The 13,940-nt window shown below is 46.5% G+C and overlaps 1 protein-coding gene across 1 annotated transcript; it reads right to left on the minus strand.

Annotated features, from left to right (window-relative positions):
* Window positions 1-3,205: 3,205 nt before the first annotated feature.
* On the minus strand, window positions 3,206-6,759 carry LOC125509261 (cyclin-D2-1). The gene is made up of 6 exons (XM_048674193.1): window positions 6,325-6,759; window positions 6,111-6,197; window positions 4,819-4,917; window positions 4,508-4,709; window positions 4,287-4,417; window positions 3,206-4,200 (listed from the first exon to the last, which is right to left on the minus strand). Exons 1-6 carry the CDS (start codon window positions 6,595-6,597, stop codon window positions 4,018-4,020), a joined length of 975 nt encoding a protein of 324 aa, XP_048530150.1. The 5' UTR covers window positions 6,598-6,759; the 3' UTR covers window positions 3,206-4,017.
* Window positions 6,760-13,940: the final 7,181 nt, after the last annotated feature.

Below are 13,940 nucleotides of genomic sequence, written 5' to 3' on the forward strand. Positions count from 1 at the left end.
CCCCCCCGCGGTTTGGGTGACAACCCTATTGTAACCCCTAACTTCGAATTTCATTGCACATCTGTTGTTATCGTTGTGATGTTGTCATCTTTATCTCAGTCTAGGCACACATCCGATGTTGCCACCTCCGCGCCTAAGTCTAGGGCCGCCTCCAACTCAGCCTAGCCTTGTCTACATCATCGCCGCCACACTGTCGTCTCCACGTCGCCACCATCTCCACATCGCTCCTTGACCATTTAATCTATACATTGTCTAAAAGATGGACATTACATGTTCATATTGACATACTATAATCCAAACCTTCAATAAAAAGGGTAGATGAGAATTGAAAATGCCATAAAAGTTGTAGCAAGCTATTAAAGATTTTAAAGAATGACCGGATTAAATTTAGAAAACACGAAACCCAGTAAATTTATTACTGTTATTTTAAAAATCCCATATTTTAAAAAAAATCATCTATAGTATTTTAATTTTTATTTCCCTATTATTTTTATCTTTCTTTCAATTTTCTTATTAGCTTTTCCCCTTATTTTCTTGTAATCTCCATGTAAAAGATTTTAAATTAAAATTTAGTTCCATTGTATGTTTATTTTTATTCACAGTATGTTTCTCCTTGCTCTTTTTTCAAATAGAGTTTCACTAAAAATATATAAGTTTGGTTTTCTTTTCAAATTTTCCTAGGTGTTGTCAATCTTTTATGCTGACTAGGTTGTCATGGGTGCAAAGTTGTTGCCATGTCCATCATTAAAACCATTTTCAGTGGGAAAAGGACGAATTATGTGCAACTGACAATAGTCAAGGTACCAAAAGTATGTCTTTTCATAGATACATACTCCATCGTTCCGAAATATAATGTGTATAAATTTTTAGAAGTCAAACTTCTATGTTTGTCTAAGTTTCTATAACAAAATATTAACATGTGCAATACGAAATCAGATCATTAGATCCATCATGAAATAATTTTATCCCATAATTCTATACATTTTGTACTGTAGATACTGATTGTTTTTTATATAATTTGGTCAAACCTTCTCAAGTTTGACTTCTAGAAAAAATTGGTCAAACCTCCCAAAGTTCGACTTGAAGGAAAAAAATCTATAATTTGGTCAAACCTCACAAAGTTCGACTACTAGAAAAAAATATATACACACTATGGGAAGGGAGGAATGGCAAAAAAATGACGACTTATTGGTCAATTATAAATTATGGCCCCTTAAACATTACATTTGTAAGTGGCATTCGCAATGGTGGACATTTGCAATATACCACTATACGTCATATATATACCCTACTTAGGTGAGGCATGGCATGCCTAAAAGAAAATCCAAGAGAAGTCCACGGACATTGCAATGCGCAAGGACGGGGCATGGCAGCTGTCTCCCCACGCGAGCACAAAAGAAACACATCCGCCCCTCTCCAAATATTCTCCCATCATGCCAGCTTTTGACCAATCGTCGGGACAAAAACACGCCATCGGTTCATCACCAACCGCAGCAGCCTAGAAGCATCCGACAATTCCATCTAAGCTTGAAAATTTGCAGCGACAGAATCTCACTAGAATGTCACCGTGAAGCTCCAGCCAAAACCCAGAGCCTCTCATTGCTCATCAATGGCGCCGGGATCGATCTCCATGTCTTGGTTTTCCGGAAAAGAATAACGTTGCGAAAGGTAGTATGGGGTATCCATGCATGCAGCTGCGGTTGCAATCTGTGCGCGCGTACCGGTCTTTCGTCCTCGTGGCTTTCGGGCTCGTCCGTCCGTGCATGGGATTCCAAAGTTGCCTGAAAACCGTGGCTTTTTCGCCCGGGAGGAGGTGGAGGAAAGTGCGACGTCGAATCAGCAAAGGGGTGTTGCGAAAGCTGGATCCGCTTGTTGCACCTGCACCATCACGTTGGATTCATCGGTTTTCTTGTAGAAAAAACAAGCATGAGATTCAGCTCTTTTCGCCCGGGGACATCGCCGCCGTCCGATCAGGAATCAAAGGCGATCCTTGGCCGTCAAAAAGAAAAAAAACTTCCTCCCAAGTGGGTGTAACACATAGGCAAGACCATCTCAAAGCTGCTTTCCTCTCTTTTGGAAAGACGAATTTTTCCCCCTCTCAGCCTCCTAGAAAGACTTCCCAAGATCCAAACCCTGTCAAAAGGCACCTGCAAAATTGCAACCATTTATACATGGTATGTACTCCACTCAGCTGTCTAGGATCAGGCTTTCCCCATTGTGTTATTTGGGAAAGAAATTAAATGAAGAAGGACAAGACCAAGATTGCAAAAATGTTGAGATCTGTGGTGGGGTTCCATGGTTATGGCCTCATTTGTACATTAGGGCCAAAGGTAGGCGTGGGGTGGCCTAGCCTGCCACAGATCAAGGATGGCATGCATGGCGCCATGCCATGGCCATATGACTTCCATGTGTGCCTCCCTTGGGTCATCATGGTCATGGTCATAGATATGACTTTGGAAATTACCCTTCCAGAAACACTGAAAAGAGGGATAAAAAAGATGTGACCAACTGTCTCTGTGCGCCTCCAATGATTCCTGAAAGCCACCACTGTTGACCATTGACCACTGTTATGAATGCATGAGTGGCCATGATGTGAATTACTATATTATTCCATGTGGCATGCCAGGGATATATATACATATATAGAGTGGCTACCCTGCACCACCACCACACCATGGGGATGTATATTATGTTCAGATTCGTTCCAAATGTAGTTTCATTACAATCAACTTGCAGTGCCCGAGCAGATTAATGTACGCTAATAACTGTCAGTAAGGTGGCCCAGAGCATTATAATGTCAGAGTGATTATTGGGTGGATAATTCTTGTTTGGAAGAAAATGGATGTAAAGTTAAGTATGTCACAAATACTTGCAATGCATGTCTACTTCCTACAGTGCTTTAAGCATGTAGGAGCACCTATAACCTACCAATATACAATAGGTTTTCAACAATCATGTGATGCTGTATAGTTACTTGTTTGACATGTTGGGATCATGAGCGAAAGACAATTCAAACTTCCAAAGGATCAGTCCCTTGCTCTGTGGGGCACTTTCTGACTTTCAGTTCCAGAATTAGGCTGACAATGTACACACCAACTACATTGAGCTCTGTTTGAAAACTAAGAGGAACAGAAACACATGGCTGGCCACATAGCATACCCGCAAAGGCAGAGCATATAAATTCTCACATTCTTTCAAGATAATGTAGTAAAAATGGCAACATCTTTTATTGCTGATGATGGAAAAAAAAGTACAAATAGCAAGGGCCCTCAAAAGCCTCATGCTCGGACACTGTTCGGCCTGGAGATGGACAAATATTTCACCCCAGGGCAGCACACTAGCTAGGGCATGCATGTGCCTCCCAGCACACCATGCCCCCTCTCTCTCTTTCTTCAGTAGCATCAACAAAAAACAAACAAACCACTCGGAAACAAACAAATTTCTCCCTCATGAATATGAACAGAGAGCTTGGCAGGGAGAAGGCTCCTACTGCCACACCTTGGCTGTAGCTCTGACCACTCCTCCTTGACCACCACCATGATTTCACCCACATCTATCTATCTATCCCCATGCAATGTGCCATGCAAACATGCTGTTCATTGCCATCATTTTTACTTTTCTTGTATCTGCCATGGCTTCTTCTTCCCTCACCATCGAATCAATGTATCCTCTGCAGTTCTGCATCGGGGTGAAGACCCACAGCCACAGGGTGGTAAGCACAGAAAAACACAAATGTGTCCATGTTTCCCTCTGACCCTCTCTCTTTCTCTGATGTATTTCCCACATCCTTCACAGACTGGCAGCGCAGAGGCCGCCATGATGGCATGGCCAAGCAAGGAGAGAGAGCCCCCACCAAGGTGTAAAAAGAAAGAACCCCAAAAGAAGAGAACAAATGGGAAAAAGAATCACAACAACACAACAACAGCAAGAAATCAAAATCAAGCTCTGTTAATCTGACCCCCTCCCCCAAAAAAACCATGTAAAATGATTGTTTATCTACTCGCCGTCCCTTTGTTTTCATGTGATGACCGGTGGAGGTGACCTCTTCCTCCTCTTGGGTGGGGGTGGGGTGGTGCAGGAGGAGGAATCACAGGACAGAACCTCGTTTGAGCACAGGTTAACTGCCGCTGCTGCTGCTGTGGCTGCCCTCTTGCCACCCACCAGCTGCTGCATTAGTTGGTAGCAGCTGCTCACCCCTTCCTATTAGGAAAAAAAGATATAGCATGTTACAAAAGTTGATCAGAATTCATAACTTGTCAATGTGCTGAAGGTGATCCTTGTGTTACCTCTGCTAGGCCAATGCACCAATTGACTGCAAGCCTAGGGTTGAGCAATGTGAGGGACTGCGTCTCGCCGGCGGCGCACAGCACCGCCGCGGCAGCCATCGACGACGGGCAGTGGTCCAAGAACTCGATGTCTGTGGCATTGCATTTTGCAGCATTATTACATCAGTGCCATGTGGCAACAGCTATGTGTAGTCAACCAACAAAAAATTGCTGTAATATACCATGTATTGCAGCTAAAATCATTTGTGTGGCTCGGGCGATCAGGTATCTCATGTGCCTCCCTCTCGGGTCAACTTTGCAAGCGAAGAAGTCGATGAATGTGAACGGCGTGACCGATCGGAGCCTCCAATTGAGCGCCGTGAGGACGAGAAGCTCCATTCGAAGGATCGTTCTCGGCTCGAAGATGTATCTTGTGCTCTCTATCTGCCAATGTACAAATCCATAATTCACATTACAACTCTGATGAAGTAACAAAGTTGAGGATCAGAATAGAAGTGTATGACAGTGGAATCGAGTAGGTGGGTGTAATTGCCTGAAGGTCTAGGAGGGAGGGCACCAGGGTCTCCTCCATCTTGGCAGCCAAGGAGAGGCAGGTCACAGCTAGCAGCTGCATTGCCCATCCATCCTCCTGCTGCAAGAACACAAGCAAACGCTGCAATTAATGTAGCTGAAACAAGGATCCACAAAGTAATGTACCACTATGTCTATATGTTCTTGTAGCACAATCCATCTCTTGTTCTTTTATGAGCCAACATGGATGAATAAACCCTCTTCAAATTCCTTAAATCAAGTGTATATATGTGGAGCTGCAAACCGTACATAAAATAGTTTGCTGAAGGCAGAGTAGATGCATAGTACCATATACTACATACACAACATTAACCACTGTTACCTACTGTGGGTAGGACTAGGAGAGTGATATTATAAGGCTGCTTGCCATCCTAACATTGGCCCCAAGTAAGAAGGTTGGTGAGATATGCAGTCACATCAGCACTTGGATAATCCATCTAGTAGTAGTATCACTTGGAACTAATAATCCTTAAAAGAAATCATGGAGTGACGCCAGCATGCCATGCCCACTGTAGCTCCCACACTGAACTCTGTCTAACATAACTAAACAATCCAAGGGCCTGTGTTTTTACTACTAACACAGCATCCACAAAGCAACAAGAAAGTCAGAAAAAACAATGCTGCTTTGCAGCAGTTTACAGCTAGCTCTCGCAGCCTGTTCTTTTCCTTTGGCCGGGTAAATAATCTACTACTGCTGGCTGTCAGCCTGTCACCACCCCACCATGCATTGCATTGCAGAGTCACTGAGGCTGAGAGGAGATAGATGCCTGACGCCAGTGGCTCCAAACACTATCCCATCCGGCATAGGCCATATGCTTACTTAACACGAGGATGTGGAGCACAGGGGCAGGCAGTCAGGCAAAGCACAATGATAAGGCCTGTTGTTCCACGATACAAAAAGCTTGGGCTCGCGCTAGCTAAAGCACGCTGCAAAGCCAAAAGACCGCTCTGTCTTGAGCGCATAAACAAATCCACACGCCCCCGATGATGCCCCATTCATTCCGTCTGAGGGTATAACCGTCATTGCCCGGTTCGTTGGGTTCATGGGCTAGCAGCGGTCTGCACACCAACTTCCAAAACTTTTCTTTTTATACGGAGGAAAAAAAGAGTATCGGCCGAGCGCTACGCACCATGGCGAAAGATACAGAGCGCAAACTGGTTATCTGATACGCGCGTGACATGGTTGTCTGACATGGTGAGAAGTGTGTGCGCGGGGTTGGTGACGTGGCGGGGCGAGGACGGCGGCGAGCTTACCGGCAGCCGGTGGAGGGAGAGGAACCGGTCCATGTAGTTCACGGCGAGGTACGCCGTCAGGGGAAGGAATCCGTAGTACTCTTGCACCTGAACAAGGAAAACATAACAATACGGGATGAGATACAGATAGCAGAACACTAGAGACGCAAGCATGCACCACCGATATTACTATCCGAGAAGCTCGTCGAGGTAGCTAGCGATTTGTGCATGTCACCTTGAGAATCCATGCAACGGAGTCGGCCCGGGCGGCGGGGTCGACGGACCGCGACCGGAGCCGGTCGGAGTAGTCGGACCGGGGCGAGTAGTCGGCCTCGCCGCCGATGAGCTCGGCCACGAAGGAGGCCGCCGCCGCCGACGCCGACTCCTCGGCGCCGGAGCACCAGCCATCGTCCTGCTCGGCGGTGGTGCAGGTGCTGGCGGTGGCGGCGTCGACAAAGAAGAAGGCGTCCTCGGCGCACAGGAGGAAGGACGCGTCGTCTTCCGGCATAGCCGGGCCGGTGGGGGCCGTCACTGAGCAGCAGCCATTGCCGTCGAGCGGGCAGCGTAGTGGTGGTGGTGGTGGTGGTGGAGCAGAGGCGATGCGATGCGGTAGTGGAGCTGAGATGATGGCTCGAGATGAGTAGCCGCGCGCTGGTCTGAGCGATGTGTGGGAGCGCAAGGGGATATATAATACAACATGTGTGCAAGTGTAGGACAGAAGTGTTCACTCATGAGTGTGTGTATGTATGTACGACTTTTTTATCCTTTGCGTATATGTTGTGGTACAAGAAAAGATGAACAGCCTCCATAACTGATAAGTAGGGAATGATTAGTAAAAATACTCCACGTGCCATGATGCTAAGCTGTGTCCGAAATGCAGTCACTGGAATGCAGTAATGACAATTTTTTTCAGAACACAGTACATACGTGCTCATACATATGCACATATACTCACCCTATAAAAGCAAGCACACACCCTACATCTATGAGCACCTTCGAAAGATTGAGCCGGCGCATTATTTTAAGATTAACGACAGACGTCTTCGTACTTGACGGGAACGTCTCTCCTCATTGAATGCACTGATGACAATCATATACCTATATGTGAATTCCAAAAATGCATGAATAGGAATGTTATGATTCGCTCAATCTTACAAAAAATCTAAACACAAGAATCTAATGACAGAAATCCACAATTTCATTGTAGATCAATGGTCTTGCCACTTAATCATGTTGGTGTCGCGTTTTACACAATTACTTATGTTCGTTGGGTAGCTCGGTTTCCTTGGAGTTATGGAAGAATACTACCATATTTTTAGAAACCATGGTTTTAAATACTTCAATATATTTGGCACTAATCAATAGAACGTTTCTTAAACGTAGCATACCTAATACTATGTTTTAAGAGAATTGTTTTAAAAGAGGTGTCAACATCTTTTTCTTCTTCTTATAAACCAAACTGAAAAGAGGTGTTTAATGATTAAAAGAAATAGCCCACGTGCCATGTATGCTAAGTTGTGTCTGAAACGCGGTATATCTATGAATTCCAGTGGAATGCAGTGATATCTACTACAGTCGTAGGACTATACTATGTGAATTCCAAAGATGCATGGATAGGAATGTCATGATTCACTTAATCTTACCGAAAAATCTAAACACATGAATCTAATGACAAAAATCCTCAAACATTGCAAATCAATGATCTTGCCATCAAATCGTGTCTGTGTCACGCTTTACATAACTACTTATGTTCATTGGGTAGCTCGGTTTTTTTGGAGTTATGGAAGACTATTGTGGTCTTTTTAGGAACCATGGTTTCACATACATTCATATGTTTGGCATCAACCAATACAATGTTTCATAAACCATAGCATATCTAATACCATGTTTTAGAATTGTTTTAAAAAGAGGTATATGCATTTTTTTTATAAATCGGACTGAGAAAACCACATTTTTTTGAAAACTAGAGTATTCATCACCTAAGCATTGGTATACCACAGTTATAGGAAACTTTGCCGCCAAACCAGGCTCTTCTCATGTACAAACAGCATAAAATAAAACACATAAACCTGTAATTTGTACAAACTGCAATGAAAGATGTCTAGTATTTTTAGTATAAAAAATCTGGACCATAATTTTGGGAACTATATTATTTTGATTTTTAAATTTTTGACAAAAAATGGTGTAAAGATGTACTTGGGATGAAATTTGAAGGTACAAACATTTTGATAACTGCCAAAATCATCAACAAATACTTAAAGTTCAGGGAATATGTTGATAAATTTAAGTCTCACTGCCGCCCACAATTGATCTTGTGTTGGAGGTCAAAAGGTTTGTTGTGCCTAGGAAAATGGGGGAATCAACTTACTTGCTTTGTTTCTTTTTACTCCGGTATTAGATATGTAAGAATTGATGATATTTATCTTCCAAATATTAATATTTACAATACCAAATAGATACAATATCAAGAATATTGAATATTTTCTACAAACTTAGACAAGGTTCGAAATACTTGACTCAAGACATTCCTAATATGCAAAGTAAAAAAATCGGTGGAAGTATTAAGTTAGGTAATACTCCCTCTGTTCCCGTTTCAAGAAGCATGCGGACTATATTTATATTTGACCGTCATCTAGACCAATAGTGTACTAGTATGAGTTATGATAATAGTAGTAGTATAATTTTTTATGTCACATAACTAATACTCAGCAAGTACAATTTATTATTGAAATGCGTGTGCGCCTTATAAATGGAACTTATGAAGTTTGGCCAATGAGTTAAGTGCAAACACCATATGAGAACAATGATTTTATACCCCCTCTATGTATTTACAAATGGAAATATTTGTTAGACTTTATATATTGGCTCGCGAAGCTGTTTGACATAAATACTCCCGATGCATTGGCTCGTTGTATCTCAATTTTCTAATATGTTGTAATGTGAGTATCAACGTAAAAGCCTAGACAAGGTATATCATGAGAAATGAGGGAGCGTTATTTTAGGGCCCTATTTTAGTAGGTGCCATGACACCTGAATCTGCCCATGGAAAGTGTGTGCATGGAACATATAAAAATAATAATGAGATAATTTAGTCCCTTAGTAAAGATTTGGATCGGCAGTGTGCCCAACGCGTCGACCCATATGTGCCAACGTGGCTGGCTGGCCGCCCTATTTCAACAAATAGCTCATTTTTGCATTACTTTTGCATTCAAACATATAGTCAAATAACATAGTTTTAACCGAATAAAATAGCATAGTCTTACAAGCCGAATAAAAGTAAAAATGTCTTGTATAGTTCTGCAAGCCGAATAAAGAAGATACATCTATTGGTTGTCAACATGAACCCACATATGCTCAACCAAATCATTTTGCAGTTGCACGTGAGTTTTTCAAACACGCATGTCATGATGAAATTGGATGAATTGTTCAAACGTTGCCACTCCTCCATACTCAGGCACAATATTCTCACCCTGAAACTAAAACCCTTAATCGTACAGACGTTCCGGGCGCTCTTCTTCTATGATCATGTTGTGCATGATCACATAAGCAGTCATCACCTCCCATAGTTTCTGCGTGCTCCAGGTATTAGAAAGATACCGAACGATGCCCCATCGAGATTGCAAAACACCAAAGGCACGCTCGACATACTTCCTAGCACTCTCTTGCTCTTGGGCAAATCTTTTCCTCTTCTCTCCGACAGGGTTGGGGATTGTCTTGACAATAGTGGTCCACTGAGGATAGATATCGTCACTCAGGTAGTATCCTTTGTCGTAGTTGTGGCCATTGATAGTAAAGTTCACCGGTGGGCTATTACCTTCGGCAAGCCTAGCAAACATCGGCGAGCGCTGAAGCACGTTGATATCATTGTGTGATCTGGCCATGCCAAAGAAAGTGTGCCAGATCCAGAGACCTTGAGACGCCACGACCTCTAGTACGACAGTGCAAGCCGTGACATGGCCCTTATACTGCCTTTGCCAAGCAGAAGGGCAGTTCTTCCACTCCCGGTGCATGCAGTCTATGCTGCCAATCATCCCTGGGAAGCCCCTGCTGGCATTCATCGCTAACAAACGGGCTGTATCTTCAGGAGTCGGCTCTCCCAAGTACTCAGCGCCAAACACATCAATAACATCCTTGCAGAACTTATACAGTGACTCTAGGCATGTAGACTCGCTCATACGGACGTACTCGTCAATGAGATCACCGGGCACTCCGTACGCAAGCATTCAGATGGCGGCAGTGCATTTCTGATAAGAGGAGAAACCAATCTTTCCAGCGGCATCCTCTTTGCACTCGAAATAGTCATCGTAGCCGACTACCCCCTCTCTAATACGATTGAAAAGATGTCTACTCGTACGGAAACGATGGCGAAATTTCTGATGTTTGAACAACGGATTTGTTGTATCAAAGTAGTCCTTCCAAAGAAGGAGATGCCCGCTCTCTCGCTTGCAATTCAACGCCGGAAGGTGGCCCGGAATGGAGCCACGGAACAACGGTCGCTGGCTATTGAGGTGGTGATGGACCAACACGGCAGCCAATATCTCCTCCTCGTGATCGGACGACGAATCGTTGGAGTCGCAGGAAATTGTGAAAAAAGAATTCATCGGCGGAGTCCATTTTGTACCTTGGCAAACTGTCGAACAGTTTGCGAGCGTTGACGAAGGAGACGACCGACGAAGGGAGTCGCGGCGCGCACGGACCAGCTAGCTGCCCTGTCGGCGTCCGATGAGCGGGCCGGCGAGGATCTGGCCGAGGTGGCGAGGCGGCTTCTTGGTCGTGGTCGCGACTGTGTCGGGGGGAGCGGGGGTGGGAAGCAGTCGGTTCCCCGTCGGCAAGACGGCGGTGGCGGGCGACGTGGGAGGTGGCGTGTAACGCCCGGATAATCTTGCTACAGTAATCCCACGCTAATCATGGCACGTCATCCCGATTACTGTTGCTAACCTCGCAACGATCCGAAACCGTTCAAATTCAAATTCAAATTACAATTAACAATAAAAGTTTTCAAAAATTAAAACAAAAATGTTCGGGGGTTGCAGAATATTGCACTGGTAATTATAGTGTAGTCAACACATTTTAAGAACTGCCTAAGTATTTTAGAATGAATTAAAAACAAAAGAGAAAATAAATAAAAGAAAAAGACAAAACCTAACAAAAAAAAAAGAGGGGCAACCCACTGGGCTCCGGCCCAGCAGGCCACCAGGCCAGCCGACCGCCCCACCCCGTTCCCACATAACCCCCCCCGGAACCCTAGCCCGACCCCCACTTCCCCCCCCCCACTCCGAAAATATCTCCCTCCCCCCCCCATCTCTCCCGATTGGATCGGGAGGAGACGGCCACCCCGACGCCGTCGTTGCCGGCCCCGCCGATCGCCTCCTCGTCCTCCTCCTCGCCGGTCTTCCCCGACCGCCCCCGAGCCCGCTGCCCCGTTGCCCTACTCCCCCTCCTCCCCGTGAGCTTCCCCCTTCGCCCTCCTCTCCCCCTAGGTCGCCTCGGCCGTCGCCGCTCGACGCGCTCCGGCGCCACCGTCGCCCGCGCCGGGCCGTCCCGCCCCCGGCCCCTCCCCGCTTCCCCGTGCGGCTCCCCTGCCGCGGCCGCCGCGCCCCCCCCTGCGCACGCGCCGCACGCCCGCGCCCGCGCGGACTCGCCCGCTCTGCTTCCCCCGCTCGGCTCCTCCACGACCTTGCTCCGCGCTGCTCCTCCTCCTCCCCCCCTGCTCGACGCGCCACCGCGCGCGCCCGGCGCTCGTCGCCGTGGCCACCGTGCGCGTGCGCCCCGTGCACGCCTCGCCGTCCCGCTCGTCGCGCCCGACCCTCCTCTTGTCGTGCTGCCGCGGCTCCGCCGCCCCCCCAACCACGCTGCTGGCCCGCGCCGCGGCCAACCCCTCTCCGTCGACGCCCCGGCTCCGGCCGCTCCGGCCGCCGCGGCCGACGACTCCCCTGGCCGGTGCCCTGCTGCGTTGGGTCAGGGGCTCGGCCCGCTAACGGGCGCCCCGTGGCTCCTGCACCCGCGCGCCCATGCGCCCGCACCCGTTAAGGCCCCCTGGGGCCACTGACAGAGGGGGCCCCGCCCCAGAACGCTTTATTAAAAAAAAAGGAATTAAAATTAAATAATAAATAATAATAATTAATTAATTAATTAAGGAATTAATTAAGTTAATTAATCATAATTAGATTAATCAAATTAACTAATTAGTTCTAATTAAACTGTGATTAGTTTAACTAAACCTAATTAACCTAAACAGTGTATGACAGGTGGGTCCCACTGGACCCACATGTCAGTTTGACCCAGTCAACTCTGTTGACTGCTGACGTCAGCATGACATCAATGCTGATGTCATTAATTTATTTTCGAATTAATTTAGTTAATTAATTAAATTCCAGAAATTAATAAAATCTTTAGAAAATCATATCTTTTAATCCGTAACTCGGATTAAAATAATTTCAACATGAAAGTTGCTCAGAACGACGAGACGAAGCCGGATACGCAGCCCGTTCGTCCACCACACCTCCCTAACCTATCGAACTCGCAACTTTCCCCCCCTCCGGCTCCTGTGCCCGAAAACGCGAAACACCGGGGATACTTTCCCGGATTTTATCCCCCTTCACCGGTATCACCTGTTACCGCGTTAGGGCACCTCTAACGTCGTTACTTGTCATGTCATGCTCACTATGCATATGCTTGCTTATATATTTATTGTTTTTCCCCCCCCTCTTCTCTCGATAGACACCGAGACCGACGCCGCTACTACCCAGTACGACTACGGTGTTGACGACTCCTCTCTCTTGCCAGAGCAACCAGGCAAGCCCCCCTTTGATCACCAGATACCGCCTACTCTTCTCTATACTGCTTGCATTAGAGTAGTGTAGCATGTTACTGCTTCTCGTTAATCCTATACTGATGCATAGCCTGTCCTTGCTACTACTGTTGTTACCTTTACCTGCAAACCTAATGCTTAGTATAGGATGCTAGTTTATCATCAGTGGCCCTACATTCTTGTCCGTCTGCCATGCTATACTATTGGGCCGTGATCACTCGGGAGGTGATCACGGGTATATACTATATACTTTAAACATGATACATGTGGTGACCAAAGTCGGGTTGGCTCGAGGAGTACCCGCGAGTGATTCACGGATTGGGGGCTGAAAGGACCTTTGTCCCGACGGCCCTCTGTGTGGATCTTTGTGGCGGAGCGACAGGGCAGGTTCCGACCACCTAGGAGAGAGGTGGGCTTGGCCCTGTTCGGCGTTCGCGGACACTTAACACGCTTAACGAGATCTGGGTATTTGATCTGAGTCTGGCCATTTGGTCTATACGCACTAACCATCTACGCGGGAGTAGTTATGGGTATCCCGACGTCGTGGTATCAGCCGAAGCTTTCGTGACGTCAGCGACTGAGTGGCGCGCGCCGGATTGGACTGGAAAGCCACTAGGCTAGGTCTGCTTCCGGCCGCGTACGCAACGTGCAGGTGTGCAAAGGGCGATGGGCCCAGACCCCTGCGCCATAGGATTTAGACCGGCGTGCTGACCTCTCTGTTGTGCCTAGGTAGGGCTGCGACGTGTTGATCTTCCGAGGCCGGGCATGACCCAGGAAAGTGTGTCCGGCCAAATGGGATCGAGCGTGTTGGGGTATGTGGTGCACCCCTGCAGGGAAGTTTATCTATTCGAGTAGCCGTGTCCCTCGGTAAAAGGACGACCCGGAGTTGTACCTTGACCTTATGACAACTAGAACCGGATACTTAATAAAACACACCCTTCCAAGTGCCAGATACAACCGGTGATCGCTCTCTCACAGGGCGACGAGGGGAGGATCATCGGTTAGGATTTGCTATGCGATGCTACTTGGAGGACTTCAGT

This window comes from Triticum urartu, chromosome 5 (assembly GCF_003073215.2).
Source record: "Triticum urartu cultivar G1812 chromosome 5, Tu2.1, whole genome shotgun sequence".
NCBI lineage: Eukaryota > Viridiplantae > Streptophyta > Magnoliopsida > Poales > Poaceae > Triticum > Triticum urartu.

Coding starts and splice junctions, on each gene's coding strand:
- LOC125509261 (XM_048674193.1), bottom strand. CDS start 6,597: ATGCCGGAAGACGACGCGTCCTTCCTCCTGTGCGCCGAGGACGCCTTC. Junction 6,198..6,324: donor CCGTTGCATGGATTCTCAAG/GTGACATGCACA, acceptor TTCCTTGTTCAG/GTGCAAGAGTACTACGGATT. Junction 4,918..6,110: donor TCTCCCTCCACCGGCTGCCG/GTAAGCTCGCCG, acceptor GTGTTCTTGCAG/CAGGAGGATGGATGGGCAAT.